General features: G+C 43.7%; 1 protein-coding gene across 4 annotated transcripts in view; it reads left to right on the plus strand.

Moving 5' to 3' along the window:
• The window catches only part of LOC149453259 (uncharacterized), a 32322-nt gene extending 15935 nt beyond the window's left edge, over nt 1-16387 (plus strand). Inside the window, exons 1-7 of one of the 4 annotated variants that reach the window (XM_089688451.1) lie at nt 1442-6705; nt 7350-7469; nt 8043-8198; nt 8285-8408; nt 8525-8724; nt 8810-8951; nt 14207-16387. In XM_089688451.1, the coding sequence (XP_089544577.1) occupies nt 7386-7469; nt 8043-8198; nt 8285-8408; nt 8525-8724; nt 8810-8951; nt 14207-15069 (1569 nt within the window). In that variant the 5' untranslated portion in view covers nt 1442-6705; nt 7350-7385 and the 3' untranslated portion in view covers nt 15070-16387. Of the gene's footprint in view, nt 1-1441; nt 7470-8042; nt 8199-8284; nt 8409-8524; nt 8725-8809; nt 8952-14206 lie in introns of those variants that run through there. The other 3 variants (XM_089688450.1, XM_089688449.1, XM_089688452.1) reach the window with 3 other exon arrangements.
• Nucleotides 16388-19804: the final 3417 nt, after the last annotated feature.

Below are 19804 nucleotides of genomic sequence, written 5' to 3' on the forward strand. Positions count from 1 at the left end.
TTCACACCAGACATCCCAAGAATATTGCTACACTGAAACAGTTTTGTGAAGAGGAGTGGTCCAAAATGACTCCAGATCGTTGCGCAGGTCTGATCTGCAACTACAGGAAACGTTTGGTTGAGGTTATTGCTGCCAAAGGAGGGTCAACCAGTTATTAAGTCCAAAGGTTCACATACTTTTTCCTCCCTGCACTGTGAATGTTTACATGTTATGTGCAATTAAACCATGGCAACATCTAATGTTTGTGTAGTATTATGTTCAGCAGACTGTGTTCTTCTATTGTTGTGGCTTAGATGACGTTCAGAGCACATTTTATGCCCAATTCATGCAAAACTCCACGTAATCCCAAGGGGTTCACATACTTTTTCTTGCAACTGTATATATATATATATATATATATATATATATATATATAAAAAATTTCATAGCCAAGATGTAATATTCATAATATATATAAAAACCTTCTGTGGCAGGCCATCCTAATCTACCCAAAAAAATTGCCCGACATTTATTATAGATTAAAATTGGAACGTGGTGCATCTATCTTTTCTTCTTTTTTTTTTTTTTTTTTTCATATTCTTTCGAACTTTTGAGGGGCATTACGTTGGGTGTAGGTGTATTTCTCAAACTTTACATATTTATCCTTCCCCCAGATCCAGTCCTCAAGGGTAGGATAAAATGTCGATAAATGGATATTAAGTGAGACCCAGTGAGAGGCTATTTGCTTAAATGCTGTAAAAAGTGATCTTACAATAGCCACTACGTGGTTCTGATGCAAGTTCTTAAAATTTACACACCCCTGTAGGCATAGAACAGGATTTGTAGTTAGCGCAGCGTCATATACAAAATTCAACTTATCTAGCACTTTCTGCCAGAACGGATGCATAACAAAGCCAGGAGATTGAATTCATCTCAGAATCTTCTCAGAAAGTCAGAGGATCCTTGAAGTATTGGGGTCATTTGGAATCTTCTCAGAAAGTCTGGGACACTAGGATCCTGGAAATACTGGGGTCATTTGGAATCTCCTCAGAAAGCCTGAGACACCAGGATCCTTAAAATATCAGGTCATTTGGAATCTTCTCTGAAAGTCTGGAACACTAGGTTCCTCAAAATATTGGGGTCATTTGGAATCTTCTCAGAAGGTTGTGGACACGAGGATCCTTGAAACATTGGGGTCATTTGAAATCTTCTTAGGTCTGGAACACTAGGATCCTGGAAATACTGGGGTCATTTGGAATCTCCTCAGAAAGTCTGGGACACTAGGATCCTTGAAATACTGGGGACATTTGGAATCTTCTTCTCAGAAGGTCTGAAACACTAGGATCCTGAAAATACTGGGGTCATTTGGAATCTTCTCAGCAAGTCTGGAACGCTACGTTTCTTGAAATATCGGGTCATTTGGAATCTTCTCAGAAAGCCTGAGACACCAGGATCCTCTAAATATTGGTGTCATATTGAATCATCTTAGAAAGTCTAGGACACTAGGATTCTTGAAATACTGGGGACATTTGGAATCTTCTCAGAAGGTCTGGAACACTAGGATACTGAAAATATTGGGGTCATTTGGAATCTTCTCAGCAAGTCTGGAACGCTACGTTCCTTGAAATATCGGGTCATTTGGAATCTTCTCTGAAAGTCTGGAACACTAGGTTCCTCTAAATATTGGAGTAATTATATTGGGGTAATTTGGAATCTTCGCAAAGTCTGGAACACTTGGATCCTCAAAATATTGGGCCATTTGGAATCTTCTTAGGTCTGGAACACTAGGATCCTGGAAATATTGGGGTCATTTGGAATCTCCTCAAAGTCTGGGATACTAGGATCCTATAAATATTGGGGTCATATGGAATCTTCTCAGAAAGTCTAGGACACTAGGATCCTTGAAATACTAAGGACATTTGGAATTTTCTCAGAAGGTCTGGAACACTAGGATCCTGAAAACATTGGGGTTGTTTGGAATCTTCTCAGAAAGCCTGAGACACCAGGATCCTTGAAATATTGGGGTCATTTGGAATCTTCTCAGAAACTCTAAAACTCTACGTTCCTTGAAATATTGGGGTCATTTGGAATCTTCTCTGAAAGTCTGGTACACTAGGTTCCTCAAAATATTGGGGCCATTTGCAATCTTTCTAGCTCTGGAACACTAGGATCCTGGAAATATTGGGGTCATTTGTAATCTCCTCAGAAAGTCTGGGATACTAGTATCCTCTAAATATTGGTGTCATATTGAGTCTTCTTAGAAAGTCTAGGACACTAGGATTCTTGAAATACTGGGGACATTTGGAATCTTCTCAGAAGGTCTGAAACACTAGGATCCTGAAAATATTGGGGTCATTTGGAATCTTCTCAGCAAGTCTGGAACGCTACGTTCCTTGAAATATCAGGTCATTTGGAATCTTCTCTGAAAGTCTGTAACACTAGGTTCCTCGAAATATTGCGTTTAATTATATAGGGGTAATTTGGAATCTTTGCAAAGTCTGGAACACTAGGATCCTCAAAATATTGGGGCCATTTGGAATCTTCTCAGAAAGTCTAGGACACTAGGATCCTTGAAATACTGGCAACATTTGGAATCTCCTCAGAAAGTCTGGGATACTAGGATCCACTAAATATTGGGGTCATATGGAATCTTCTCAGAAAGTCTGGAACGCTACGTTCCTTGAAATATTGGGGTCATTTGGAGTCTTCTCAGAAAGTCTAGGACACTAGGATCCTTGAAATACTGGGGTCATTTGGAATCTTCTCAGAAAGTCTAGGACACTAGGATCCTTGAAATACTGGGAACATTTGGAATCTCCTCAGAAAGTCTGGGATACTAGGATCCTCTAAATATTGGGGTCATATGGAATCTCTCAGAAAGTCTAGGACACTAGGATCCTTGAAATACTGGGGACATTTGGAATCTTCTGAAAAGGTGTGGAACACTAGGATTCTGAAAACATTGGGGTCGTTTGGAATCTTCTCAGCCTGAGACACCAGGATCCTTGAAATATTGGGGTCATTTGGAATCTTCTCAGAAACTCTGGAACGCTACGTTCCTTGAAATATTGGGGTCATTTGGAATCTTCTCTGAAAGTCTAGAACACTAGGTTCCTCGAAATATTGGGAATCTTCTCAGAAAGTCTGGGACACAAAAATTCTTTAAATTTTGGGTTCATTTTAATCTTCTCAGAAAGTCTTGGACACTAGGTTCCTCAAAATATTGGGGCCATTTGGAATCTTCCTAGGTCTGGAACACTAGGATCCTGGAAATATTGGGGTCATTTGGAATCTCCTCAGAAAGTCTGGGATACTAGTATCCTCTAAATATTGGTGTCATATTGAATCTTCTTAGAAAGTCTAGGACACTAGGATTCTTGAAATACTGGGGACATTTGGAATCTTCTCAGAAGGTCTGAAACACTAGGATCCTGAAAATATTGGGGTCATTTGGAATCTTCTCAGCAAGTCTGGAACGCTACGTTCCTTGAAATATCAGGTCATTTGGAATCTTCTCAGAAACTCTGGAACGCTTCGTTCCTTGAAATATTGGGGTCATTTGGAATCTTCTCTGAAAGTCTAGAACACTAGGTTCCTCGAAATATTGGGAATCTTCTCAGAAAGTCTGGGACACAAAAATTCTTTAAATTTTGGGTTCATTTTAATCTTCTCAGAAAGTCTTGGACACTAGGTTCCTCAAAATATTGGGGCCATTTGGAATCTTCCTAGGTCTGGAACACTAGGATCCTGGAAATATTGGGGTCATTTGGAATCTCCTCAGAAAGTCTGGGATACTAGTATCCTCTAAATATTGGTGTCATATTGAATCTTCTTAGAAAGTCTAGGACACTAGGATTCTTGAAATACTGGGGACATTTGGAATCTTCTCAGAAGGTCTGAAACACTAGGATCCTGAAAATATTGGGGTCATTTGGAATCTTCTCAGCAAGTCTGGAACGCTACGTTCCTTGAAATATCAGGTCATTTGGAATCTTCTCAGAAACTCTGGAACGCTACGTTCCTTGAAATATTGGGGTCATTTGGAATCTTCTCTGAAAGTCTAGAACACTAGGTTCCTCGAAATATTGGGAATCTTCTCAGAAAGTCTGGGACACAAAAATTCTTTAAATTTTGAGTTCATTTTAATCTTCTCAGAAAGTCTTGGACACTAGGTTCCTCGAAATATTGGGGTCATTTGGAATCTTCTCAGCAAGTCTGGAACGCTACGTTTCTTGAAATATCGGGTCATTTGGAATCTCTGAAAGTCTGGAACACTAGGATCCTCTAAATATTGGGGTCATTTGGAATCTTCTCAGAAGGTCGGGGACACTAGGATCCTCTAAATATTGGGGTCATTTGGAATCTTCTCAAAAAGCCTGAGATACCAGGATCCTTGGAATATTGGGGTCATTTTGAATCTTCTCTGAAAGTCTGGAACACCAGGATCCTTGAAATATTGGGGTCATTTGGAATCTTCTCAAAGTCTGGAACACTAGGTTCCTCAGAATATTGGGGTCATTTGGAATCTTCTCAGAACGTCTGGAACACTAGGATCCTCAAAATATTGGGGCCATTTGGAATCTTCTCAGAAGGTCGGGGACACTAGGAAACATTGGGAGACCTGGCACTAGGAACACTAGCCGTTTCTCAGGCAATAGCTGAGGGAATAAGCCAAGCTTAAATAGAAAGGGAGATGGGCCTGGCTAGGCTGGGACTAGGCCCTTAGCTAATTGAATCAACAACATACGAATAACTAGTCGAACACAAGTCTGCCCACTGGTATGGGTTGGCAAGTTCTGCCATGGAACGCAATGATGGAAGATGCACCTCTGTAGAAATGACACCAGTCTGTTGTTCGCTCGATGGTAGCAACTGTGACAGAGTTCACGTCATTTCATAACAGACGCATCCTTGGCTGGAATGTGATGGGGATCTTCAGTGTGATGATGACTTATCGATGCAATCCTCAGAAGACTGTACGCAACTTTGGAGTAAAGGCTGCAGTTCCTCTATTCTCCACTAGGTATGACCTCAAGAGCGCACAGACAGGAAGTGATGTTGATGTATAAAAAGGAAGTTCCGGGTGAGAGGTGAGCCAGGAGGAGGTTGAGAGGAGACATTGGTGGAACTGGCAGCAGAGGAGGTAATAAGATCTTATTTCATATTTACACCCAGTAACCCTCCCGTCATGTCTGTCCTCTTCCTCCATCGTCATGTCTGTCCTCTTCCTCCATCGTCATGTCTGTCCTCTTCCTCCATAGTCAAGGTGATGTCTTTTATCTCTAGCAGATGATGATACAAATATAGTATAATACATAATTTTCTATTAATACATTCTATAGCTGTAACATATGCCATAGTGCTGTACTGAGAATACTGAGCTAGTCACGTCAACCTTTGGACCATAGAAGCCAAATATGTCTCCACCACAGTCATGAACGAACATTTTTTATATATATATAATATATATATATATATATGTATGTGTGTGTGTGCAATATAGGTTTCATCAAAAAGCCATGTTCCCCCTTAAAAAAAAGAAAAGAATAAATTTACCAATATAAAAACAATTTGCATTGATTACTTTTTTGCATTGGACCCAGCAAAAGATTGCAATCATGATCACTGGATCGCAAGTGCAATGCACAATCTCCTGAAGACTATTCCTTTAGCCGAAGGTACAGACCTTCAATTATGGAGCTGGAAAAGGTAGACTTTTGGTTGTAGAACTGGAAGAGGTATGGATCTTTGGATTAGGAGCTTGAGGAGGAATGGACCTTTGGTTACAGTGCTAAAGGAGGTATGGAAATTTTGTTATAGAGCTGGAGGGGACACTGCCCTTTGGTTATGGAGTTGTAGGATGTATGGACCTTCAGTTATAAAGCTAGAGGAGGTACAGACCTTCAGTTTTGAAGCTGGAGGTGGTACGAACCTTTGGTAATGAAGTTGGAAGAGGCACGGACCTTCGTTTATGGAGCTGGAAGAGGTATGGACCTTCGGTTATTGAGCTTGAGGAGACACAGACCTTCAGTAATGGAGCTTGAAGAGGTACGAACCTTTGGTTATGGAGCTAGAAGAGGTAGGGACTTTCGGTTATGGTGCTGGAGGAGGTACTGACCTTCGGTAATGGAGCTGGAAAAAGTACAGACCTTTGATTATGGAGTTTGAGGAGGTACAGACCTTCAGTTATGGAGATAGAAGCAGTAGAGACCTTTGGCTATGGATCTGGAGAGAGTACGTACTTTCAGTTATGTAGCTGGAAGAGGTACTGACCTTCAGTTATGGAGCTGGAGGAGGTACGAACCTTTGGTAATGAAGTTGGAAGAGGCACGGACCTTCATTTATGGAGCTGGAAGAGGTGTGGACCTTCGGTTATTGTGCTTGAGGAAGCACAGACCTTCAGTAATGGAGCTTGAAGAGGTACAAACCTTTGGTTATGGAGCTAGAAGAGGTAGGGACCTTCAGTTATGGTGCTGAAGGAGGTACCGACCTTCAGTAATGGAGCTGGAAAAAGTACAGACCTTTGTTTATGGAGTTTGAGGAGGTACAGACCTTCAGTTATGGAGATAGAGGAAGTAGAGACCTTTGGTTATGGAGCTGGAGAGAGTACGGACTTTTGGTTATGTAGCTGGAAGAGGTACCGACCTTCAGTTATGGAGCTGGAAGAGGTACAGACCTTCAATAATGGAGTTGGAAGAGGTACAGACCTTCGGTTATGGAGCTGCAGTAAGTACAGACCTTTGGATAAGTAGATAGGGGGGTAAGGACCTCTGTTTTTGGAGCTGGAGGAGGTATGGACCTTTGGTTATCGAGCTAGAGGCGGTATGGGCCTTTGGTAATGGAGCTGAAAGAGATACGAACCTTTGGTTATGGAGCTAGAGGAGGTACAGACCTTCAGTTATGTAACTGGAGGAACAAACCTTTGGTTATGGAGCTGGAGGAGGTACAGAACATTATTTATGGATCTAGAGGAGGTAATCAATAGACTACAAGTGTGGTGATGTCATTACAATTCTGCTCCAATTTTGAGTCCCTTCACTGGGGTGGCAGGTGGGACTTTTAGTTGTTCATTAACAAATCTGTGTAAATATATGGCTGTGTGTGTGTGGAGCCACACTCAGCCACACCGAACTAGCGATAATAGAAGGCCAGAAAATGGCCAAAAAGTTGGACTTAGCCTTTAAGCTTTACAAGATATGCAGCAAGCAGCAGTGTTCGATATTATATTTATATAGCTCTAACATATGCTACAGAGCTGTACAGAAAACACTGAGTCAGTCACATCAGTCTCTATACCAGATAATCCTAACCATTGCATGACATATCCACCTGGTGCCAAAAACTAATATATCAATAATTTCCATCTGTAGAGAGGAACCCCCTGTACAGATCACATGACCACATGAATGAGAATGGACCATCATCAAAGTCACATGACTGAGAGGATATTGGGCTTCACCCTGGAGATCATCTACCTGCTGACCGGAGAGGTGAGGAAGATTCTGGGAGGTCACATGACATCACTCTTCTCTCTATTAATAAAACAGGGACCTTACCGGAGAGATGAGGAGGATTCTGGGAGGTCACATGACATCACTCATCTCTATTAATAAAACACAGACCTTACCGGAGAGGTGAGGAGGATTCTGGGAGGTCACATGACACCACTCATCTCTATTAATAAAACACAGACCTGACAGGAGAGGTGAGGAGGATTCTGGGAGGTCACATGACATCACTCATCTCTATTATTAAAACAACAGACCTAACCAGAGAGGTGAGGAGGATTCTGGGAGGGAGGTGAGGAGGATTCTGGGAGGTCACATGACACCACTCATCTCTATTAATAAAACACAGACCTGACAGGAGAGGTGAGGAGGATTCTGGGAGGTCACATGACATCACTCATCTCTATTATTAAAACAACAGACCTGACCAGAGAGGTGAGGAGGATTCTGGGAGGTCACGGGACATTACTCTTATCTCTATTAATAAAACACAGACCTGACCGGAGAGGTGAGGAGGATTCTATAAATACTGATAGAGATTAATCTTTTTAATAGAATTACCAAGTTGTGAAAAAGACATCTAATGAGAAGCTGACCCCCAGGTGCTGCCCTCATGGGTCCTCTTCACCTCCCACCCTGAAATCTGAGAGATGCAATGAGAAAAAGATTCTGGAAATCACCAAGAAGATGGTGGAGCTGCTGACAGGAGAGGTGAGCGGTGCCGGGAATTCTGGGACATTCTCCAGTAACTGACAAGGGATGTGTCTGGATGGTGACTGTATCATTGTGTTTGTCAGGTTCCTATAAGGTGTCAGGGTGTCACTGTCTATTTTTCCATGGAGGAGTGGGAGTATTTAGAAGGACACAAGGATCTCTACAAGGAAGTCATGATGGACAATCAGCCGCCCCTCACATCACCGGGTAAGAGGAGACTTTATTGGAAAGGAGAGAGCAGTACGGAGGGTCCACCTAGATCCCCCATCATCTGATAAATACATAGAAACAATAGATTCAGTCAGTGTGTGTGTTTCCTACAGATGGATCCAGTCATGGGAACCCACCAGAGAGATGTCCCCGTCCTCTGTATTCCCGGGATTCCACCCAGGAAGATCACACCATCCCTCACCATCATCAGGTAGATGGATCCAGTAATGGGAACCCACCAGAGATATGTCCCCGTCCTCTGTATTCCCGGGATTCCACACAGGAAGATCACACCATCCCTCACCATCATCAGGTAAAGAACTATTTTCTTACGTGTATCCTTAGGTTATAGGATCTCACATTTTCCAGAAGTTACTTTTATCATTCTGTATGTTAAGGGGGAAAAGCTCAATAATATGAAAGTTGAGATTAAAGAGGAAGAAGATGAGAGATCTGTGAGAGGTGATCCTCGGTTTACAGAGCAATTTAGAATGACGGTGACAGTTAAAGAGGAGGAATCTTCTGTAGCCATCGGGACAGGTATGTCATAAATAACTCAGCAGAAGGGCGTTTCTTTTCCATTTTATTCCTCCATGTTTAATGTATGCAAATTGATACAAAATTATGAAGAATCTGCAGACATGCACAGCATCCAGTAGGCAATAGATAAATTATAGACCATCAAACGGAGAGACCGTGTATACTTTAGGGGGAATTTATCAAAACAGGAGCACCTGTTCATGGCAACCAATCAGCTTCTATCTTCAGCTTGTTTAGTTAAGCTTTGAAAATGAAAGACAGAAGTTGATTGGTTGCCATGCACAGCTGCTCCAAATTCTAGCTGCTCCAGTTTTGATACATTCCTCTCTTTGGGTTCTCTCTTCGATTTCAAGTGTCTCCTTTGTTCTGCCCACTTTTAATCCCCTCCTCTTCCATCTGATCTTTGTGGTCCTCTCCAGTACTCTTCTCTCCTCAGTTGTTACTCCCCTCCTCTTCCGTCTGCTATTTACTGCCCTCTCCAGTACTCTCCTCAGTTGTTACTCCCTCCTCTTCTGTCTGCTCTTCTTTACTGTCCTCTCCAGTACTCTCCTCTCCTCAGTTTTTACTTCCCTCCTCTTCTGTCTGCTCTTCTTTACTGTCTGCTCCAGTACTCTCCTCAGTTGTTACTCCCCTCCTTTTCCGTCTGCTCTTCTTTACTGTCCTCTCCAGTACTCTCCTCTCCTCAGTTGTAATTCCCCTCCTCTTCTATGTGCTCTTCTGTACTGTCCTTTCCAGTACTCTCCTCTGCTCATTTGTTACTTCCCTCCTCTTCCATCTGCTCTTCTGTACTTCCCTCTCCAGAACTCTCCTCAGTTGTTACTCCCCTTCTTTTCCATCTGCTCTTCTGCACTGTCCTCTCCAGTACTCTCCTCTCCTCAGTTGTTACTCCCCTCCTCTTCTGTCTGCTCTTCTCTACTGTCCGCTCCAGTACTCTCTTTTCCTCAGTTGTTACTCCCCTCCTCTTCCATCTGCTCTTCTTTACTTCCGTCTCCAGTACTCTCCTCAGTTGTTACTCCCCTCCTCTTTCATCTGCTCTTCTTTATTGTCCTCTCCATTACTCTACTCTCCTCAGTTGTTACTCCCCTCCTCTTCAATCTGCACCTCTTTACTGTCTTCTCCAGTACTCTCCTCTCCTCAGTTGTTACTCCCCTCCTCTTCAGTCTGCTCTTCTTTACTGCTCTCTCCAGTACTCTCCTCCTCTTCCATCTGCTCTTCTGTACTGTCCTCTCAGTTGTTACTCCCCTCCTCTTCCGTCTGCTCTTCTGTACTGTCCTCTCCAGTACTCTACTCAGTTGTTACTCCCCTCCTCTTCCATCTGCTCTTCTTTACTTCCCTCTCCAGTACTCTCCTCTCCTCAGTTGTTACTTCCCTCCTTTTCCGTCTGCTCTTCTGTACTGTCCTCTCCAGTACTCTCCTCTCCTCAGTTGTTACTCCCTTCCTCTTCCATCTGCTCTTTTGTACTGTCCTCTCCAGTACTCTCCTCTCCTCAGTTGTTACTCCGCTCCTCTTCCATCTGCTCTTCTTTACTGCTCTCTCCTGTACTCTCCTCCTCTTCCATCTGCTCTTCTGTACTGTCCTCTTCAGTACTCTCCTCAGTTGTTACTCCACTTCTCTTCCATCTGCTCTTCTTTACTTCCCTCTCCAGTACTCTCCTCAGTTGTTACTCTCCTCTCCTCAGTTGTTACTCCCCTCCTTTTCTGTCTGCTCTTCTTTACTGTCCGTTCCAGTACTCTCCTCAGTTGTTACTCCCCTCCTCTCCCATCTGCTCTTCTTTAGTGCTGTCTAAAGTACTCTCCTCTCCTCAGTTGTTACTCCCCTTCTCTTCTCTTCTGTCTGCTCTTCTGTACTGTTCTCTTCTCTCCTCAGTTGGTACTCCCCTCCTCTTCCATCTGCTCTTCTTTACTGTCCTCTCCAGTACTCTCCTCTCCTCAGTTGTAATTCCCCTCCTCTTCGATCTGCTCTTTATTGCCCTCTCCAGTACTCTCCTCTGATAATTTGTTACTTCCCTCCTCTTCTATCTGCTCTTCTGTACTGTCCTTTCCAGTACTCTCTTCTCCTCAGTTGTTACTCCCCTCCTCTGCCATCTGCTCTTCTGTACTGTCCTCTCCAGTACTCTCCTCTCCTCAGTTGTTACTCCGCTCCTCTTCCATCTGCTCTTCTTTACTGCTCTCTCCTGTACTCTCCTCCTCTTCCATCTGCTCTTCTGTACTGACCTCTCCATTACTCTCCTCAGTTGTTACTCCCCTCCTCTTCCATCTGCTCTTCTTTACTTCCCTCTCCAGTACTCTACTCAGTTGTTACTCCCCTTCTCTTCCATCTGCTCTTCTGTACTGTCCTTTCCAGTACTCTCTTCTCCTCAGTTGTTACTCCCCTCCTCTGCCATCTGCTCTTCTGTACTGTCCTCTCCAGTACTCTCCTCTCCTCAGTTGTTACTCCGCTCCTCTTCCATCTGCTCTTCTTTACTGCTCTCTCCTGTACTCTCCTCCTCTTCCATCTGCTCTTATGTACTGACCTCTCCATTACTCTCCTCAGTTGTTACTCCCGTCCTCTTCCATCTGCTCTTCTTTACTTCCCTCTCCAGTACTCTACTCAGTTGTTACTCCCCTTCTCTTCCATCTGCTCTTCTTTACTGTCCTCTCCAGTACTCTCCTCTCCTCAGTTGTTACTCCACTTCTCTTCCATACTGTCCTCTCCAGTACTCTCCTCAGTTGTTATGTATACTTTCATGTATTACGGTTTTACTATATACATCGTTCAAGGCCAGAGTTTGGAAAAAAAATTACCAACATTCTGCAAATTATTGTTGCCTGCGAAACTTACATTTCTTTCTTTTCCGTTGAGGGATGCAGGAATTTCAATACAGTTGGGTTATACTGCTGCCCAGAGCTGTCTTTAATGACTGACTTAGGGGTTGATTTACTAAAGCTGGAGGGTGCAAAATCCGGGGCGGCTCTGCATATAAACCAATCGGCTTCCAGATTTTATTGGCAAAGCTTCATTGAAAAAACTGTTAGAAGCTGATTGGCTACCATGGACAGCTGCACCGGATCTTGCACTCTGCAATTTTAGTAAATCAACCCCTTAGTGATTAAGGCTAGTCAAGCTGAAAACCCCCGGAGCTACCAGTTGGTACCGTTGGGGGTCTTTTTAAATTTTGCACCACCTCCTGGTTTGCACTGAGGTGAAGATTAAGGCAAAGGAAACTGAGATCTGACGTTCTACATTACACTGGGTGGAGGGTTGCACGCTCCTTCTCTTGACATTAAGCCTGCAGAAAGTACTATCCTACTGCTGCTTGTTCTTGAAGCACCACATGGATCAGCCCGTCTCCAGTTTTATTCCATTGACTGCCTACAGGGAGTTGGTCATCTCTGCCACCTATGACTCTCATCAGCATCAGCTGCTTGGATCTGTGAGTTTGCATATTCCTAAATCCAAGCTAGTGCTGATGAGCGTCGCAGATGGCGGAGATGACCAAGTGACCTTGCCTCACTTGCACCCAACCCATACTCCCTTAACGTCAAACCATACTCTTCTATCGTTTTCCGTGGGCATGTGTCCAGTATCTTCGGAAAGAACCATTGCCTGTCCTTTAGAAACTGTGATCCCTATTGTTCTAGGGTTGTCCTCACCTGAAGCTTCTTTAGCTCCTTCTGGTGAGGCCGAGGCCTCCCTGTGTTCACTTTGGACTTTTTGTCAGTTAGGGTTCCATTTTTCCTCTTGATCTGGCCAAACAAAATTGTTTTGTTGACCACACTTCATTCATGGTCTAGTTTTCTTCCAGTTTGGTTAGTATGTTTTCCACCTGGTTTTGGTGAACAGTAATTGTTCCTCCGCTTTTTTCAGGTTATGGTTTCCCATCAGTGGTGATTCCCTATCCTGGTTAGGCACCACCAATTTCGCACCACTGCTGGTCTCACTGAGGTGAAGATTAAGGCAAAGGAAACTGAGAACTGACGTTCTACAGTACGCTGGGTGGAGGGTTGCAAGCTCCTTCTCTTGCCATTAAGCCTGCAGAAAGTACTATCCTGCTGCTTCTGTTCTTGAAGCACCACATGGATCAGCCCGTCTCCGGTTTTATTCCATTGACTGCCTACAGGGACTTGGTCCTCTGCCACCTATGACTCTCATCAGCACCAGCTGCTTGGACCTGTGAGTTTGCATATTCCTAAATCCAAGCAGCTGGTGCTGATGAGCATTGCAAGTGGCAGAGATGACCAAGTCCCTGTAGGCAGGCAATGGAATAAAACCGGAGACAGGCTGATCCATGTGGTGCTTCAAGAACAAAAGCCTCACTTGCACCAGTCCTTTTCCGCTAAGTGCTGCAACGTGTCATCTCAAAGACTCACAGAGAACAATTCTTCTGCAACGGGTGACCTCAACCCATACTCTTCTATCGTTTTCCGAGGGCATATGTCCAGTATCTTCGGAAAGAACCGTTGCCTGTCATTTAGAATCTGTGATCCCTATTGTTTTAGGGTTGTCCTCACCTGAGGCTTCTTTAGCTCCTTCTGGTGAGGCTGAGGCCTCCCTGTGTCCACTTTGGACTTTTTGTCAGTTAGGGTTCCATTTTTCCTCACTCTGGCCAAACAAAATTTTTCTTGTTCACCACACTTCATTCATGGTCTAGTTTTCTTCCAGTTTGGTTAGTATGTTTTCCACCTGCTTTTGGTGAATGGTAATTGTTCCTCCACTTTCTTCAGGTACCGGTTTCCCATTAGTGGTGATTCCCTGTCCTGGTTAGGCACCACCAATTTCACACCACCGCTAGTCTGAGGTGAAGATTAAGGCAAAGGAAACTGAGAACTGCGGTGATTCCCTGTCCTGGTTAGGAGCACCAGGCTGCTCTTCTTCTGTACCTAGTCACGTCACTTTCCCCATTCTGCATGGTCTTGTTCTTCATCTAGCCTTCATTCAGACATTGATTCCCGTTGACGGATGTACAGCACTTCTGTTGGACCTCTCGGGGTTTGTGCCCTTGCATCAGTTGATTGGTTTTGGATGTCACAGTGTTTTTAGAATCCCTGTGTTTCTCAATGGATGATAAAAGAATTTGCTACTTACCATGGTGGTACACAGGTCCTACACTGCTTGGTCACAAAACTGAAGCCTACTGGGTAGAAGAGGAGGTTGGCCTACAAAATATTTTCTGTTGGCTAGTGTTTCGACCTCCTATAGGCAGCAGTATAACCTGACTGTCTCAGAATTCCTATGTCCTTCAAGAACAGTTTAAGTTTTTGGGTTTTTTTTTTCAGGTGGACACAATGTGGACTCTAATACGGCAGGAAAAGAAATTGCAGATCCTTCTCCAGAAGCAAAACCCAATTCTCAAAAAATACATCACAGCCCTTACTGTGTGGATAGACCAATGGACTCCTGTAAACCTCAGGATTCTTTTCAGTCACATATTGTTACCAGTGAAGTCCATCCTAGGCTTCACGTTGCAGAGAAATCCTTGGATCCATCCAATTCCCAGAGATCATCTTCCAGTAATGTAGATACTTCTCCACACAAAGACAATGCAACAATCCAGTGTACGGAAGTGAATGAAGGTTTTAGATCAGAGTCATCTCTTGCTGAAGATCAAAGAACAAACACGGGGGAGAGCAAACATGGTCCATATCAATGTTCAGAGTGCGGGAAATGTTTCAACTGGAAAGGACACCTTCTCAGGCACCTGAGAAGTCACACTGACGAACGCCCTTATTCATGTTTACAGTGTGAAAAATGTTTCAAACACAGAGCAGACCTTTCCAGACACCAGAGGTGTCACACAGGCGAGCGTCCCTTTTCATGTTCAGAGTGTGAGAAATGTTTCACTCGAAAACACGACCTTATAACCCATCAGAAGATTCACACGGGCGAGAGTTCTTTTCCTTGTCTGGAGTGCGGGAAATGTTTCACTTGGAAGAGAGCACTTCGTATACACCAGAGAAGTCACACGGGCGAACGCCCCTTTTTGTGTTTAGACTGCGGGAAATGTTTCACTCAGAAAGGAAACCTCCGCACGCACCAAAAACTTCACACTGGCGAGCGCCCTTTTTCCTGTTTGGAGTGTGGTAAATCTTTTACACTGAGATCACGCCTAATGTCACATCAGAAAATCCACGCCCACTGACAGCCGGGATAGTGACAACACCATTCAGAACTTGAAGCCATCCACTTTCATCCAGTAAACTGCACTACGAATGAGTTGCCCGCCCTGTCAGGACCCAGATCTGAACCTACAACCTCTGCTGTTGTCTCTTCTTGCTGAGCCACCTGGGACAATGGACAGTGCCGTGGACAATTTATTGAATGATCCTGCCTTGAGCCTTGTTTCTCTCAAACATTGAACCCTTTGCTCCTCCCATGGACTTTCTATTTTAGCCATGCCTTTGCACTGCCTGTTTGCCAGATGGTCAGGGGTCAGGCTCAGAGGCCAGTAGCTATAGCCGTAGAGAGGCTCCCACTGACCAGCAGGATAGGTCCAGGAGCAGGTCACCCTGGTGGATGATGCAAGCTCACCCGAGGTGCGTATTCTAAGCACTAACTGGTATTCACCAAAGCTCCTGATGGTGGTGATGGGTTTTGCTATGTGCTAATACCAGTCTGTGGCCCTCAGGATCTCCCCACCAGGAGGTGAGCAAGCCGGGTCCAGCAGCAGATATAGCAGGTTGGGATCAAGCAGAAGCGTAGCCAATAAACAAGCCAAAGGTCAGTTATGAGTGGTAGTGGAGATATGGACAGCAGCAGGAGGGACAAGAGTGAAATACTGGCTGGAGACAACACAATAATCTAGCAAACAGGAAGTGTAAAGACATTGCAAAAATAGAAAGTTCATGGGAGGAGCAAAGGTTTCAAAGTTCAAGGCAGGATCATTCAAAGAATTGTCCAGGAAACTGTCCAGCATCCCAGGTGACTCAGTGCAGAAGATACATCATCAAACACAGCAGAGGTTGCAGGTTCAGATCCGGGTCCTGACACTCCCTCGCCTTCATAGTAGAATGTTTACATTCAGAGACTTTACACAGGTAAGAGATACATCTATTGAGGACTCTGGCTCACAGTGCAGGCACTCCCTATCTGTGTGTGTGTGCGTATGTGTGTTATATATATACACATACACACAGACACATATATATACACACACACAGGCATACCTTGGTTAATGTAATTTTCGGTTTACGCATTTTTTTCGCAATACGTTTTCAATGCATTTATGATTTATTTATTTTTTTATCATGTTCCTGTACGTATTTATGCCTTTAAAATGCACTTGATAAAGTGTTTTGAACAGAAAAAAATTTTTTTCTGACCTCCGGAACAGATTAATTGGTTTTCAATGCATTTAGGAATTTTTTTTTTAAATCACGTCCCTGTACAGTATTTACACCTTTAAAGTGCACTTTATAAAGAGTTTTGAACAGATAAAAATACTTTTTTTTTTAAACATTTTTTCTGACCTCCGGAATGGATTAATTAGTTTTCAAAGCATTCCTATGGGAAACCGTGTTTCGGTTTACGAATTTTTCGCAATGCGAAACGTCCCGCAGCACAAATGAAATTCGTAAACTGAGGTGTGTGTGTACATGTGTCTGTGTGTGTGTGTACATGTGTCTGTGTGTGTGTGTGTACATGTGTCTCTGTGTGTGTGTGTGTACATGTGTCTCTGTGTGTGTGTGTGTGTACATGTGTCTCTGTGTGTGTGCGTACATGTGTGTGTGTGTGTGTGTACATGTGTCTCTGTGTGTGTCTGTGTACATGTGTCTCTGTGTGTGTGTACATGTGTCGGTGTGTGTACATGTGTCTCTCTGTGTGTGTGTGTACATGTGTCTGTGTGTGTACTTGTGTGTGTGTACCATTGCCACTTCTTCATCGACATACACTGGGTATTCATAGTATTCATAGAAGTACAGGGGGTATTCACACTGGGCATTTCGATTTGTTTTTGGGACGAAATTTAGCTTTTCAGATGTAAATGAATCACTGAATGGACACAGAAACGGGGGTCCACGAATCCGAAAAAAAAAATTTAGCATTTGTTTCATTCAGATGATGCGATAGTAGCTCAGGCCCATAGGGAAATTAATTAAATTTTCGAATACGGTCAAAAGTCGAAATTGCAATCTATTCATTCATTCGGACATGACGCCAATCAATATTGTCCTACCAGCTCATGCCTTGGTGGGTTGGACTAGCGTCTGATAATATCGAATCCTTTGAGTCCAAATCTATAGTATAATATATAGCAATCTTCTGGAAAAAAAAAACCTGCAGTTTTTTCCAATTCACCCAGATGTAGGAATATACATAATGAATGCCGAAGAAGAAAAACGAATCTCAAAAATGAATGGGCTCAACATAACGCATACAAAACAAAATTCTTCAATGAATGAATGGATTTAAACAAAATGAAAATTTCTGGCATGCCCACGTCTACATAGCACACCCTGGCCTTCTTCGACGCCACCATACTCCCTGGCCTCTATTCCTGGCAACTCCCTGCTGTCAGAATGACAGCTGCTGCCATAAACAGATGCACTGTCGTAACAGTATTTATAAACATTGTTCACAAGTCTTCTGGAGAGATACAAAGTAACATTGTTCTTACCTTTTATTTACTGTGTTCCATTCATCAGTAGATCAACAGGATGGCCTTCAATCTGCTTATAATGTCAGTTCTTTATTGACACTAAATAACTCCTTCTTCCCCTTCACCCCATAGCTATTATTTTCTTGCTAATTTTTTTTTATTTTTATTTTTTTTTAATTAATTGTATTTATTACAAATAATATTTTCTTTTTTTTTGTGTTGCTTACAAAAAAACTCACAAAATTGAACCCCCCCCCCCCCCCCCCAGATTTATTAATCTGTGAATAACTTTGTAGTGTTTTGTACCAGAGTCATAATTTTAGTGTCGTAAAAAAATTAAGGAATAAAATGTATACATATGACCTACAGTAACTTAATTTTATTTTAAAATAAACACACTGATCAATGTAGAAAAAAAGTGTTCTTTTTAGCTTTGGTATAATATTGTCTATGGATTGCATAAAAAATAAAATATTTTTTTAAAGACAAGAAGAGCCTTGTTTGTCCTGGAAAAAAAATGTATGCACACACACATATATATATTTATATATATACACAAGAACAGCCAAACTCTACTACTAAGGTGAGGTTGAGGAGGACAGATTCATATCACAGGTCATACACCATGGCAAGAATGAGCACAGCAACAAGGCAGTCATACTGCATCAGCAAGGTCTCTCCCAAGCAAAGATTTCAAAGCAGACTGGGGTTTCAAGATGTGCTGTTCAAGCTCTTTGAAGAAGCAGAAAGAAATGGGCAAGGTTGAGGAGGATAGACGCAGTGGTCAGGTAACGTTGAGGAGCGTAGACGCAGTGGTTGGATAACACTGAGGACGGTAGACACGGTGGGTGGATAACATTGAGGACGGTAGACGCAGTGGTTGGATAACATTGATGATGGTAGACGCAGTGGTCGGGTAAAATTGAGGACGGTAGACGCAGTGGTCGGGTAACATTGAGGACGGTAGATGCAGTGGTCGGGTAACATTGAGGATGGTAGACGCAGTGGTTGGATAACATTGATGATGGTAGACGCAGTGGTTGGATAACATTGATGACGGTAGACGCAGTGGTCGGATAACGTTGAGGACGGTAGACGCAGTGGTCGGGTAACGTTGAGGACGGTAGACGCAGTGGTCGGGTAACGTTGAGGAGGGTAGACGCAGTGGTCGGGTAACGTTGAGGAGGGTAGACGCAGTGGTCGGGTAACGTTGAGGACTTTAGACGCAGTGGTCGGGTAACGTTGAGGACGGTAGACGCAGTGGTCGGGTAACGTTGAGGACGGTAGACGCAGTGGTCAGGGTACATCGAGGACGGTAGACGCAGTGGTCAGGGTACATCGAGGACGGTAGGCGCAGTGGTCAGGGTACATCGAGGACGGTAGACGCAGTGGTCAGGGTACATCGAGGACGGTAGACGCAGTGGTCAGGGTACATCGAGGACGGTAGACGCAGTGGTCAGGGTACATCGAGGACGGTAGGCGCAGTGGTCAGGGTACATCGAGGACGGTAGACGCAGTGGTCAGGGTACATCGAGGACGGTAGACGCAGTGGTCAGGTAACATTGAGGACGGTAGACGCAGTGGTTGGCCAACGAAACTTAATGCAGCAGATGAAAGACACATTATGCTTACCTACCTTTCACATCGGAAGATGTCCATCAGAGCCATCAGCACAGAACTGGCAGAAACTAGTGGGACACCCATCTACTATCCAGAAAAGTCTGGCCAGAAGTGGTCTTCATGGATGAACTGCGGCAAAAAAGCCAAACCTCCAACATGGAAAAAAGGCTAAGAAACACAACTATGCAGGAAAACACTGGAACTGGGGAGCAGAAAAATGGCAGCAGGACTGATGAGTCAAAATGTGGCAACAAACTGCCTCCTGCTACAGCCAAACTTTTCAAAGGGCGCAATAATGAGCGTCTGCAGCCAACTGTGAAGCATGGAGGTTCCGTACAAGTTTTGGGCTGCATTTCTGCAAATGGAGTTGGAGATTTAGTCAGGCTCAATAGTGTTCTCCTGGGAAATACAGGCAGACACTTATGCATCATACCAATTTATTCTACAGCAGGACAACCACCCCAAATATACAGCCAATGTCATCAAGAACGGTCTTCAAAGAGGAACAATAAGTCCTGTAAGTGATGGTTTGGCCCCCACAGAGCCCTAATCCCATCACCATGGAGTCTGTCTGGGATGCCATGAAGAGACAGAAGGATTGGAGGCGGCCGACAGCCACAGAAGATCTGGGCTTAGCTCTCCAAGATGTTTGGAACAA

Source organism: Staurois parvus, unplaced genomic scaffold (assembly GCF_062004578.1).
Source record: "Staurois parvus isolate SC_StPar_1 unplaced genomic scaffold, SC_StPar_1.0 ptg000449l, whole genome shotgun sequence".
NCBI lineage: Eukaryota > Metazoa > Chordata > Amphibia > Anura > Ranidae > Staurois > Staurois parvus.